Here is a 14,504-nt window from a genome sequence, read left to right as displayed (position 1 = left end):
GAAACAACAAATACTTTTAATAAGATGCTTTTATCAGAAATCACTCAGTATCTCTCAGTACCCTCTGCCTGACACGCGTGACTGTGCAGCGCTGGACTCACATGAATCCGCTGCTGTCGGCACTATGTCCATGGCTCGCCACCCCGGATCAGGGTTTTTAATGAGCGAAAAAAACAAAAAAAAATCTGATTTGACGATTAGGCGACTATAGACAAGACGTGACGAATCAGATTCAACTATGAACATTTTTAGTCGGGGACACCCCTACTTGCTTGCTAATGCAGTGTTGAATATACAAGAGAAATAATAAGTTTCCTTTTGAAAGTATGCATCATTGTTGTTTTATGGAGCACAGTGTTAGTTCAGAAGACGGCATCAGCTGTTTCATTCATCTTTCACAATCACTGGCTCAATCAAATTCATGCAGCTGTACAACACTGACACTCCCATTATTCCATCTACTGATATATTAATGTGAACACTTGGAAGACATTTGCTGCCATAGTTGCCTGGCATCACCAGACTAATGCTTATTAGTCAAGAAGCAGGGAATCTGTCTGAATGGGAGAGTGTCCAGACCTATCTGCAGAAAAAATTAAACATGAGTTTGGCAGATTCGTCTGGTTTCCAGGCTTGCCATAACTCCCTCCACCATCCAAACCTCCTCATGTGATCAGCTTTTGGTACTGTTGATTCAACTAAACTTTAATGTTCATGTATGTTTATTAAGGGGGATTAGATAGCTACTTACACCATAGTTAATAGATTAGCTCTCCCAGAAGAATCCTAATGGCTGCACTTATTAATTTGAGCTTCCTCCTTTTCTGACATAACTCACTGTACAAGCATTTGCTATAAATGATCCACTTCTTGACACACACATAACTGTCTCTGACTGAATCTTGTTCTTGTTTTAGTAGAACATTTCAATAACTATGAATACATCTTAACACCCGGTGGAACTCGCATGTACAGCCATCCTTTAGCGTACAACAATAACTTAGTATTGAACTTCTTTAAAGAAGGCGTACCACAAAATAAAAAAGAAAGCTCAAATGCAGCCGAGGCTGAGATATCTTGACATGTAGAATCTATAATCCTTCAAGCTCCAAAATGCTGGATCCCACAATTACTAAAATGCAACTCAGTAGCTTTCTTTTAAGCTTATGTAGCCGTGTGCTTCAGCTTTCTAATTGCTTATTCTGTAACTCACTTCAACCTGTTAAAAATGTTAAATCTTAAACCGAGTCGAGATAACCCTGATGACATCATCAGGGTTATTTTTTTCTCTCTCCAAATTTTGGAAAGCTCACTCAACAGCCGACGAAGAAATTACACCACTGTTAACACAGGAGGAGTAAACCGAACTTCATGTGTAAATACAGTGGAACGTAAGTTCAAATGCTTGTAGCATATAAGGTCAAAATAATGTTAAGACTGACAGGGATTCACTGTCAGTTAAAAGGACGAATTTCTAAAGGAAAACTGCACATGTTGGTGTCCTGACCTTGATGGACAGGATCAAATACTCTACATCAGTCAAAATGTGTCTTAGTCTGAAAATATACAACAACAGAGCATCTAAGTCTATCCTATGTAGGTGTGAGCAGGCGTGCTTCTCACCGTTATCAGAGATGTCTAAAGTCCCCACGCACGAAACTCGAGGAAACAGCTCCTGAATCACCCCGGCACCTGCTGACCTCAACTGTGGGAGGAAGACAGAGGAGTGAGTCATGATGGGATAGCCTGGAGCGCCTATCTATGAAGAAAATGAGTGAATATACCTACAGCACAGACTAACAGAGCGTACCTCACAGCTGCTGATGTCCAGGTGTAAATCAGTGATATGAGGGTTATTGGACAGGCCTAGGAACAGAGCCCTGAAGGAGAACACAGGCAGGGTAGGGTGGGAAGAGAGAGAAAGAATAGGGGTATGCAAAAGCAGAGAGAGAGAGAGAGAGAGAGAGAGAGAGAGAGAGAGAGAGAGAGAGAGAGAGCTTAATGAAAAAGCAGATAAGGAAAGAGGTAGAACAGAATGGTAGGCAGATAAGAAGAAATGGGGGAGAAACAACAGGCAATTGATGGATAAAGACAAGGCCAACATAACAAAAAGAAAAATGGAAAATGAACAGACAGAAAGATCAGTCCCACATAAATGCATTTGCTTCTTTTCCTCCCAGTAACAACCTGAAGAGATCATCCAGCCCTCCACGCCGACCCACCCTGCCCCACGTTCTCCTCTGCACACCTTAAAGTTTTTGAGCCATCTTAAAAGATTTAGAGAAAAGTAGCTTTAAAAAAAAAGGGAAGAATCACAGCTCACTAATTCCCCACTGGAAATCACCTTAAAAGCCAAACCTTCAATATTAATTCGGGAGAAGTGGCCAATTGTTGCTCAAGCGCTCACATACACACACAAACAAGCCCAGCTGGATACAAAAAGAACTGCATTTGCACATCAATGCTCTGCTTGAGGTTGTTCTTGTGCAACTAATACACATTTAAGACTTATGCACCACGAGGAGGTAATGAGAAGAAGTGCTAAGTGAGGTGACCGTTCTATCCTTTTTGGCCGAGATCCATCATGCAGCACAATATCATCTCAATTGTTGGCAGTTTGCTTTGTTTACTCTGCTATTGATTTTGTTTTTGGACAATGAGTAGCTAACAGCAGGCTGCACACCTAACAGAGAAACTGTAATATTGCAATATTCCTTTTATTCCCTCAAGGAAACTTGTTTTTTGTTTGCCTCGGTCTTTGAGCTGGTTTAGCTACAGATCTCCTGAGGCTGGTAAAGATACAAAGTCCTGCACAAAGAAACGTCAGCATGGTGGACACCAACCAATACAGGGGCTTCAATCTGTGTCCTCTGATTGAAGGCCATTCTAACAACATAATAGAAAATGGCTCCACTATGAAGGAAAAGTGTTTGAGACCTAATGTGAGCCTTGGTGATGGAACCTCACTGATGGTTTGGAAGCACACTACACTCCATATGGTACAAACTACTTTTGTGATCAAGCCTGACACGATAAAAACTCCTCTCAAAAGGTTGGATTTAAAATGTAAAAAGCCTTCAGCGGTGATGCTTCCTGTGCGTATTTTTGACCATGCTTTAAACTGAAGCATCTTACAGCATCAAAAGTGGACACATTATTAGTACGTGTGGGCCCAGTGGATATTCATCCTTTACCAATTTTAGGTTTCAAGTTTGACTAAACATTGAGAGCAGTACAAATGGTTGTTGACATAGAGAGGTGGCATCTGTAAAACTGCTAGTGGAGAGTTAAAAATGATAGGCTACTTGAAATGTCATACAGGCTACTACTCAACAGATATGTAAAGTTTCGGTTCCGCATAAGTCTCCACATTTATCTGAGTATACGGCTGCTGGACCACTGGATCTGCGCACGCACGCACACACACACGCACACACGCGCACACACGCGCGCACACACGCGCACACACGCTTACACATTTTTGCAGCCCTGTATAATACCCCCATAATATCCCAATTAGGGGTTTGAAAGTATCTTGTGATATACATTAAGTTAGATATCATACAGTAAAATATACTTTGAGTTTATTCATCTTTACCTCCACCTAGGATGCATTTGTTTGTCTGTTTGTCCTCAGGATTACAGAAAAAAACTACTGGACATATTTTATTGAACCTTGGTGGAGGATGTAGCATGGGCCAAGGAAGTAGCCATTACATTTTGGAGCGGATCCGAATCACAGGGAAAATACACTAATTCTATTTCACCTTCATTAACTTTGCGAGATAGGGCATTTGTGCTGCATTCATAGGGTGTCAAAAATAATCAGAAAAATTAGTTCCTGACCGGGAAAATTCACACTGCATTAACATAGGGCATGTCGTGGTTTGTGCCCTTCTAGTTCTCACATACTATTAATATAATTTTACAAAGACTAGAATGTGCATCCTCTTGGCTTTTATTGCAGTTTATTTTGCCAACTCGTGTACACATCCCGTCCAAAAGTCCTCTGAATAGAGAGGAAGATACTGTTTGCCAATTTGGCTGTCACAGGCAGTGATACACTAGTCAAAGCTGATCACTGCTGTCAGTAGAATATTCATGACATAATCACATCAGGAATGCCACGACGAACGCAGTGGCAAATAAAAACACTGACACAAGATGTGTTTACCAAATGAGTAAGTGCTGGGCATCCAGTGCTTATACTAGCCACTACTATTGTCAATGAGATGAATCAATCCAAACTTTTGTCCTGCTAATACACATTGAGACTTGAATTAAAGGTATTTGAGTACCTATTCGATACCAGTGATCCGTTTCACCAAATTTGAAATATTTAAAGCTTATTGTGTGGAACTTCAATCATTTTAATGTAACATGAGATTAAGGTCAGTATGCAATGTGGATAGATTATATCATGATCACACTATTTTAAGGAGGTCAATTTCATACATCCCTTTGTCAAACTAGAGGCCTGAGTTTTGCACTACAATAACAAATTAACAAAAATGCATTGATTTCACATTTAGAGCCTCTGTAAACTGCATATTTTATTATTTAATGTATCGCCATCTCAACCAATGAATCCTGGGCAGCGGTCAGTTTGTCTTCTTCTGCTAGGGAAGGTTTCAAACGGAGTGAAATGACCTAGAAATATCGTGGCAGCCGTGATAAGAGCTGGTTGAATTCTCTAAATGCCACAGAAAGGTGCTTCAATGCATCCTTTTCTTATCTCCTTTAGCATAACATACACTGGACCATCCTTCAGGAAAGGTAAGGAGAAATGCCGTCCAACAGTTCCTTGAGACAGCGACATTAAAATAAACCATTTGGAGGACAAACATGTCTAGCTTAGTATAAATTTAACAATTATATTTATGTGAATGTGTACCTTGACCCCCCATTTATATATGGATTTTACCTGCTGCCTGGACTTAGATGGGGGTTTGGTACCTTTATTTATAGTTGCACCTGGCATCGAAATTGATTTTTTTTTTCCACTTGAGAAAATGCAGAGCTTACTTTTCACAGGTCACTTCCTCTGTCAAAACTGGCCTTAAAAAAAAGCATGTGAGTATCTTGCATCTTTGAAAGTTGGTTTTGATGTGTTTGTTTTACTTTGCACTTATTTATTTATGTCTCCAAGAGATGTATTTAGTAAGTACCGTGCCAATATGCATCTGTTATCACCTACCAAAGTTGTTTGGGATATAACATCTTTGATACATTTCAGTTGCACTTGGATATGAATTGTGTTTGTACTGTTTGCAGAAGGGGATTGTAATCTGATCATCCTATATACTGATAAACAAAGGATACAAACTGAAGTAACTTTAAGACTTACAGAAGCTTATAGTTCATCTATTTGCAGTTAAGACCATACAAGTGAAGTGCATCTTACACATGTTTAAAGGGAGGGTTTGGACTTTTTTTATAGTGGAGTCGTACGAGGTACTTATCCATAGTAAGTGTACTATCTACAGTAGATGGTTGTCTGCACACCACTCAGTTTGGAGAAGCAGACAGGAGTAGCAGCATGGAGGCATGGAAGCAACGTACTGCTGTGGACAAAACGTCAAATCAAAACAGATTTTAACCAGCTCAAAAATCTCTACCTAAAATAATCAATATCAGTTTAAGTGTAGGCTATATTTAGAGCATTTGCACAGCTTGACCTTGCCTTCATTTAGAAGGGAAACTGAAGCCATTATATTCATCGATGCTTTCTTTAAAGCCACCGGACTCCATTGACGAAAACAGTCATTTTACCTCGCAGAACACGGGAGTTGCTGGTCTACCGCTGCTTCGATCGGTTAGTTTGCTTGTGTTAATGTGTGACTTTTGGAGTCACACAATAATATAAACAAACTAACCCCCATCCACAGCAGCACATTGTTTAACCCATGGTGGGACTGCATGTTTCTCCAAACTGGGGCGTGCAGACCTCCATCTACTTTAAGTAACACACTGACTATGGATAAGTATCTCATATAACCTTACCTCAAAAAAAAATCATTATTATCCCTTTAAGAATGTTTTAAAGGACCTTTTAAATCATTGTCTGTGACAGTGACTCACCTCAGTGAATCAGGAGGGACTTTCACAGAGGCCAGGCTGACGTGTGTCAGGCTGAATGCTGAGCTGAAGAACTGGCGGAAAGTTGGAAGAGAATCTCTTGCTTTCCTGGAAAAGAACAGTGAAGAAAACAAAAGAAAACATTTTAAAGCGTGTAGGAGTTGGAGAGAAGAACATGACGGAGAAGGAGCATAAAAGATGGACCACAATCAGGCAGTTAGACAGACACAAAATGAAAAGTGGCGACCAAATGACGAGCGCAAAGACTGATCGATACAAGACAGCAGCAGACAGAAGGAGTTGATGTGCTGATAGGAAGTGACAGAAATTCTGCAGCAGACGAGTGGAGATCAGGAGGATGGAAGGAAACAACAGGAGCGAGAGTGTGGGAGAGAAAGGAAACTCAAGTAGACAGATGCTGCCTGTGATATTTAGGTCAGTATTTCAAGCAGACAATGATAAGGTGAATTTGGCATTAATTACCGCCGCCAGCTGAAAGGTGACACTGACCAATTATCCAACCATCTGCTTGGTATATACCATATATTAGCCTATCATCAGAGGGGGGACAGAGAAATGTCTGTATGTACAACCCTCATCTGAGCCATAATACATAAGGGGATCATGTGTTGCATTTACAGGATGGATGCAGTACTCTGGTTCAGATCTGTGTTAAGAACTTGTCAGAGCAGCCAATCTCCCATTCAAGCCCCCAGCTGTACAATAAAATCCACATAGGAGAGGATGAGGAGGGGGTCTGGAGACAGCGGGGACAAAGTGATGAGAAGCAGGGGAGTAGAAAGAGAGGCAGAGGGGGGAGAGGATGCATTCATCTTCCAGAAAAATTAGGTTTAATTTTTCAGGGAAGGTTTACCTGCTACCTCTCTTTAGAGGTAAACAGCTGATATGCTGTTGAATTGTGAAGCACAGGCAGCTTCTTTTGGTGCTCAATTTTTTCACCCTCATCCTATTAAACGTTTTTTTTTCAGTGACAAAGCACTTGGAGTCGCATGTTTGATATAGCTCATCAGTGTAGTTACTCACAAACTCAAAATGCAAAAGCCACGCTCATCAGGAAAGCTATGAGCAGTGAAACAGAGAGAGAGAGAGAGAGAGAGAGAGAGAGATGAGATTCTGTGGAATTTCATGTAAACCTTTTTCATGGTGGGCGTTTTGACTCACAGTAGCAGGAAAAGCACAGGTGTAACTAATTTGGTTAATGAGGTCTCACTTCCATAGATAGAATGCCACTGTTATTATTTACAGCTGTCAAAATGTCTGAAAACTCATGCAACATGTTTTTTTTCCCCTTTACTTTGTTTGTACTCATTTTCCTTTGCTACAGAAGCAAATACCAACAGATGGTTGAGTCAATCATATTCTTTCTAAATGAAGTCACACATCATAGAGTAGTGGAGTAATAAAGAGAAACAGCCATGCTAACGGCACTGTGAGGCCATACTTAGACAACAGTGCTTTGAGTTACATACTATGTGTCTCTCTCTCTCTCTCTCTCTCTCTCTCTCTCTCTCTCTCTCTCTCTCTCTCTCTCTCTCTCTCTCTCTCTCTCTCTCTCTCTCTCTCTCTCTCTCTCTCTCTCTCTCTCTCTCTCCTCTCTCTCTCTCTCTCTCTCTCTCTCTCTCTCTCTCTCTCTCTCTCTCTCTCTCTCTCTCTCTCTCTCTCTCTCTCTCTCTCTCTCTCTCTCTCTCTCTCTCTCTCTCTCTCTCTCTCTCTCTCTCTCTCTCTCTCTCTCTCTCTCTCTCTCTCCCTCTCTCTCTCTCCCTCTCTCCCCTTTTGGAAGGTATAATGCTTTCCATATGTTCATTTTCTTGATTTAGCATACAACAGTCTGTAATTTGCATCGAACACAAAGTGCAGCAGCAGTTGATGGGAATGCTGTTAGTTTTGCAGGTAATTTGCCACATAAACTAAAGGATAAAGTTAAATCGAGTGAAAATGTTAACCTCATGTTGGTGCAAGAGTCATAGTGTGCTCTGATTTTTATCACAGAAGAGTATTTTTGTAGATTAGATTAGTAGATTAGTAGATTTTTAGAAAGCCCCTCCATTATGGAAGAAGCTTCCTTCAAGTTAAGAATAAATGATTGTCCAACCCTGCAGTATGTGACCAAAACCCACTCATTTCTTGTGCAGATTTAAACTGATTATAGTGGGTTTAAAATGTAACACAGGGTGCAGTGGTGCCTATGGATTTTGCACATATTTCAGTTCATAACTAACTACTAAATATTGAGAAGTTTCTTTTTGACTAGTTAGTGACTACAAATATTATATGTATTATTTGCTGTGAGTGTTTGTACAAAATTCTACAACAATCCATCCAATAGCTGTTGAGCTTCAGCCAGGCTTATGTGCTTCAGATCATTAAGTTATTTCTTTTTCAGCCTCTCTTGATCCCTAAACTGTCAATGTAATTCAAACTAACACTTCAAATGACTCCAGCAGTTGAACAAACACTTTCGTTTTACTGAAACCTGGATTAATTTCAGTCAACCAATCCGCCCTTGGTGCTTACATTTCAACTTCCACTGACACTTGGAAAACTTTCAGTGTTTCCACTTTAACTGTCACTTCAACTGACACTTTTCATTGCTTCAACTTACTCCCATAAAAAGACACAACATGAGTAAAGACTCAACATGACAAGTAGTATTCTTATCTCCAAACCTTACAAGGACAATTTCTCTGTGAAAAAAACGGTTTGAATCGTATCTTCAGAACAGTGAACAAAGAGGAAAACAAGAATCCCCAGGGAACGGTGCCGGGACTGACACTCTTTAGTCTAGACATAAGCGGCCATCCTGAATCATGTCTGGGGGTTGAAGAAACAATCATATACACTTATCTAAAAACAGCTTTTGCAGTTGGAGACCAATTTCAAAGCACCTGGAAGCAATCGCCTGTTTGCTTGAAGACTTATGTTTGACACTTGATTTAAAAAGAAAAAACAGTCTGTGGAAGACAGTCCTCCTAAACTGAGCTGGATCACTCACTTGTTTAATCAATTGATCAAGTTTCTGAGGTCAAATGTTTATGTGTAATGTCGGCACCTCACTTGAAATTTGACAAACATGTTAAAAACATTAGAGAAACTGTAAAAGCCAATCTGTATTTAACATTTGATGCAGCCAAAATATATATGAACTCAGTTATGCAAATTGTGGATTAAAAATATTGGACAAAATGCAAATAAGATCACACCACTGTCACAAAAAACGCTAAGAAACAAAGAAATGCTAAGTTTTGACATTTATATTGTATTTGCAAACTCCAATCGTATCTAAGTGTTGACATGGCCAGGCTCCACAGGCTCTCTGTGACACGGTGCATCAATTACAGCTGTTAGGAATACCCCCCCCCCCCCCCCGGGAACTTTTAAGGATTGTACCGGAATAACTCATTTGACCAGAGGTCCTTTTCTTTTACTTTACATTAACTGGGTGGGTGGTATATGTGAATAATAGTTATAAATTGCATTGTAGAATTGTTGTGCAATCGTCTATGTAAACTGTATCTGTCTGTATCAAATAAACATTAAATGATAGATATGTCAATTTCAAGTGTTTCAACTGCACATTTTCAGTTACAAGCACCCAATGTTTCCTCAGAAAAATTAGCCTTTTGTAGTACAATTTGTCATAATTACTAACTTTTAATCTTATTTATTTGCTACAGAAATAGTTCACTTTAGATGGAGGGTTGTATTTCAAAATAAAACCCAACATCATTACACATTAGATAAAACATCAACGTGACCTGACTTTCAATATCTCCACTGATGAAATTCAGTCTAAAACAACATAGCACCTGCCTTTGGCGGCATATTTTTATTGTCTGAACCTCCAGGACATCATAACTGAAAAAGCTGCTCCGCACTCTGCTCTTCGATTACTGAGCCAACTTTCTCGTATGCCCATGTGTTTGGCACAGCTGTTTAATTGGTATGACAGCAGTAGTGTGACTGGCTAAGAATATAATGAATAATCACTACACCCCACCAATTTCTATTCCACTTCAAATCTTCCTTTGTGCATATTGCACTGTGAGTATAAGCCAGTATTATCCTTGTGCATATTACCAAGTGATTTACACTTATGATTGCACAGTTGAAGAGTGATGATTCATGGTTTAGGACTTGCCAAGTTGGCTTGTAATTTGACAATTTGTAATTTGATACCTGCCATAAAGACCTTAGCTGGGTGTTAATTTAAAGCTCTACAAACACGCACACAGATAGTAGGCAAAAAAATGATCCTATTCCTTGAACTATAGTATATGTTTTTTTTCCAAGAGATTCAACAAATGTGCCGTTGACAGAGTCACATGTCTTTCATAATCCTGACATTCAAGGATAAAACCATTTTGTTTAAAAGATAAAACTGTACGTGGCTAGAGGAAAGGAATAAAAGAAAATGTGAGATAAATGAAAAAGTAGGAGAAAAATGAGTTATGAAAAGTAAAAATGGAAAAGGTCATAAGGCAGTGAGCAGGAGGCGGCACAAAAAAAGACCACGATGGAGACATTAAGATAGCAGTGAAGGAAAACTAGGCAGCTGCATTACAAGCCCCTGTCATTGCTATTGTGATGACCTCCCAGTGTGTGGGACAGCAGCTCCTCTTTGACCCATTTGTAATGATTAGCATACAGCCTGTCAGGACTTCACTGATACAGAATGGCTTCTGTCGCATAAGCAGATAGTGTCATTGTCTAACTCATAAAAAAACTCTCCAGGGAGCTGTATCTGCAACTCGTACAACACGTGTAGCCATGTGTGCCTGTACACAGACTGCTCATTTATCTCAAAAGTGCTATATCTGTTTGTGTGTGTGTGTGTGTGTGTGTGTGTGTGTGTGTGTGTGTGTGTGTGTGTGTGTGTGTGTGTGTGTGTGTGTGTGTGTGTGTGTGTGTGTGTGTGTGTGTGTGTGTGTGTGTGAGTGTGTGTGTGTGTGTGTGTGTGTGCGTGTGTGCGTGCGATGGGCGAAGGAAGGGTCTGGGGCACTTTACTCCATATTTATGAGCGCCCGTCGGGCAGTTCTTATCAGCTCAGTTCAGCTTTGTGGCTCCGTGTTGTGACCACAACACCGCAGCCGCCTGACCGGCAGCACTGAGCCAGCATGCATTTAATACCAGAAGACCCGGCAAAGGTGGGATGAACTATAAAGAGATGGAAGCAGAGGGGAGAGGAGGAGGAGGAAGAAGGAGGGATGGAGGGAACAAGTGGGAAGATTTAAGGAGAAAGATCAGTGGTAAAGGGAATGAAAGTTGGAGGATGTGGAGAATACAAGCAGACGATGAGGAGGAAGGAAAGAGAAGAGGAAAGGAAGTGAAGAGTGAAAGATAAAAAAAGGACAAAGAAGAAGGATGGAGCATGGATGTCTCTTGTAAAAAGGAGGGTGAAATGCTGGGAAATTCAATCTTGCCATTAGAAATGAGAGGGTTGTGTGGACAAGAGTTTTGGCAAGAGCAAGAATCATAAAAAATTAAGGATAAAGGAAGAAAGGTGGAAAAAGGGAACAAGCAGTGCAGTCAGACAGTTAAGATAGATTGATACATTAGATACAAAGAAACAGAAAGAGAGAGAGAAAAAAAACTGCAGGCATGGCAGCCTGGGGATTGGAACAATAATTCCCATCTAAAATTAGACTCATTTTTCACCGACTTCTTCCTCAGTAATTTTGTAATGTAATATGCTGAGCAGGGAAGCTCCTGGGCTCCTGGGGGACGCAGCATTATGAGAGCAGAAACTGCTTCTGCATGCTAGCTTGGTAAACAAAGACACACACACACACACACACACACACACCCATACATTTCGTAGCACGCAAAAAAAATGCGTGGTCATGCAAACAAGTGCTTGGTGCTTGACAGACAGAGACGTGTACATTAAAGATGGGGAACACAATCTGCACGCACACACACACACACACACACACACACACACACACACACACACACAAAGTGCGTGCAATGAGCCGGAACAAATGAAGGAGGCGAGCCGGGTGTGCACGCTAATTTTGTCACTGAGGTCCAGGGCTAAACACTAATCTACAGCAGAAAATAAATGATGATGATGATACTCCACGCCTCCTGACTGGAATTCCTCCAGAGCTTTTTGGCTGAGTCAGAAGAAGACAACAACTGTGTTGTTTTCTCTACCCAAAAAAAAAGAGGAAGAAGAAAAGCCATGATGGGGATTTACAGTCAAGGGGAACGCCCACCTGTGAGAGAAGGAGTTCTTGGAGAGGTTCAGGTAGGAGAGGTCAGCACAGCAGCCTCGCAGCAAGGCCCCAAACAACTGTCAGAGGAACAGAGAGATAAATGGGTTGTTATGGTCATTACAGCGAATGCGAGTGTGTTGTATAACAGTTATTTTGGCTCTTGAACACTGCACAAGTTATTATAGCACAGATTAAAGCTGACACAAATGCAATTTGAACACCATAAAAGAATAATGCTGCTGTACTGTGGTTCTGTCTTGAAGCCTCTTCAATAACAATGTCCCTAAATGTATCTTGATAGAATAAGATAGCTAAATAACAGAATTTCACAGGAGCATGACTGGTGCAGAAAAAAAAATACGGACCAGAACAAGATGAGATGTTACTGCAGGTCAAATCAAGATAAAGCAGTCTTTGCAATTTGTTATAGGATTTATTTGATCATTTTTGTGCCATAAGGTTAGGGTTTATACAAGATAATACAACCTTTGTCATTAAGTGTATTAAGCATCTAGAGTATGTAACAGCCAAGTGTTTCTGAAATGGCACTTTCTACAGGTGAAGACAGACACATATTTAACTGTTTGCTGTTTATCTGTTATGAGTACTAATACGTTGCATCATTAATGTGTGCACTTAAACTAGGCACTGGACCCAAACATGTTCTTTCGTTTGAGGCACTGCAGTGTTTCAGTCTCAGTAGGAAATGCTGATTGGGGGATTTGGCTCAGCTAGTCATTGACTTGATGCCTACACTGGGATCAGCTGAGCACAGTTGTGGAAATTAGCATTCACTCAAGTACAGTGAAGTACCACTTAGAGATATTTCCAGTTAACTGTTATTTATAAACATTGTATTTTTTACTCCATTACATTTATCTGTCAGCTTTAGTTAATGGCTACTTTTCAGATTCATATTTAACACAAAACAGCACATGAAAACTATGTTAAATATTAAACCAATGGTTTTGTTCAAGGCCTAATGACGAGAAAATTATCTTACATTTCACTAAAAAGCAAGCATTAGAGAAAAGTCAGAAAAATTAACACGTTTGTGCAGCAGAAGTTTGTTTCCTCTCCCATTCATCATCTCACGGCTCCTCACATTTATATATCCCTCATTTATTTCTTAGGAGGTGCCCGACCCCTTGGTGAGAAACAACTGGACTAAACTAAACTGTATATAATAGACTTTGAGTTAGCTTCACCTTGAACTGTTGCAACACCAAAATGCTGCTTATGCATTGATGCCTCAGTTCTACCAAGCTGATAATTTAATATTCAACGATATATCAGTTTCATACAGAACTTCTCAACGACAAATCAATTATTTTAGTTATTTTTACTCAAGTTGGATTATGAATGCAGGGCTGCACTATGTCAAAAACAACACCAAGAGTCATGCTAGCAGCTCTCAACGTTAGTTATATGTCAAGTTATGTTTACCGGTTAAATTAGCATGTTTGCATGATACAAAGGCTGAGGTAATTGTTATCAGTGTTGCAGATAGTTGGCCAAATTATTGGGCCGATCAGACAACTGATGATGGCACTACAGGAGCAGTTAAGGGTCCAAGTGCTCACAGTTCATCCTGAGGGGGACATCAATGTGCGTACCACATTTCATGGCAATGCATCCAATGATTGTAGAGACATTACGCTAAGTTGTTAATTTTTTTTAAAAATCGATCCATTATTGGAAAATGACTAAATGACAATGAAAACAAGACATATATTAAAAAGTAATAGACATGAATCTTGGTTATTTAGGCCCTAAAAGTTGAAAACTTCATTTCCTTGGCCATTTCAGGGTTAAAGCCCACCCTCAGCTCCAGCAGCTGACTGAAATATAGCAGACACTGTATTTCTACCAATCTTTCAAAGTGTGTACGGAAAGTGCTTATCTGTCTGAGAAAGTCTACGAATTTCCGATAGCACGACTAAATGGGCAATAAGAAGAGTAATTGTATTACACTGATTTAGAATCAAGCTGAAACCATACCAGCGAATACAATTCATTACTTACATTTTGCATGCCATACTGAATATCCATCAAATGACAAGTTTCCCATTAAATATAGAAAAAAAACACCACTGAAACTTGTGCAGGAAATGAATAATGCTTTGCCACCTTAGGTTGCTGTGCTCATACGGTCAACATAAAATCGTGCAGCAGTACAGCCAGTCA

General features: G+C 40.1%; 1 protein-coding gene across 1 annotated transcript in view; it reads right to left on the bottom strand.

Annotated features, from left to right (window-relative positions):
- carmil3 (capping protein regulator and myosin 1 linker 3) overlaps positions 1–14,504 on the bottom strand; it is an 81,010-nt gene that overhangs the window by 24,760 nt on the left and 41,746 nt on the right. Inside the window, exons 15-18 of the mRNA XM_083928998.1 lie at positions 12,318–12,394; positions 6,082–6,186; positions 1,811–1,880; positions 1,624–1,705 (exon numbers count right to left, since the gene is read on the bottom strand). Coding sequence (XP_083785124.1) covers positions 1,624–1,705; positions 1,811–1,880; positions 6,082–6,186; positions 12,318–12,394 — 334 coding nt within the window. The remainder of the gene's footprint in view (positions 1–1,623; positions 1,706–1,810; positions 1,881–6,081; positions 6,187–12,317; positions 12,395–14,504) is intronic.

The sequence above is a fragment of the Echiichthys vipera genome (assembly GCF_963691815.1).
Source record: "Echiichthys vipera genome assembly, chromosome: 15".
In the NCBI taxonomy this organism is placed as follows: domain Eukaryota; kingdom Metazoa; phylum Chordata; class Actinopteri; order Perciformes; family Trachinidae; genus Echiichthys; species Echiichthys vipera.
The sequence above is the reverse complement of the archived record's forward strand: the minus strand, read 5'-3'. Positions and strand labels throughout refer to the sequence as shown.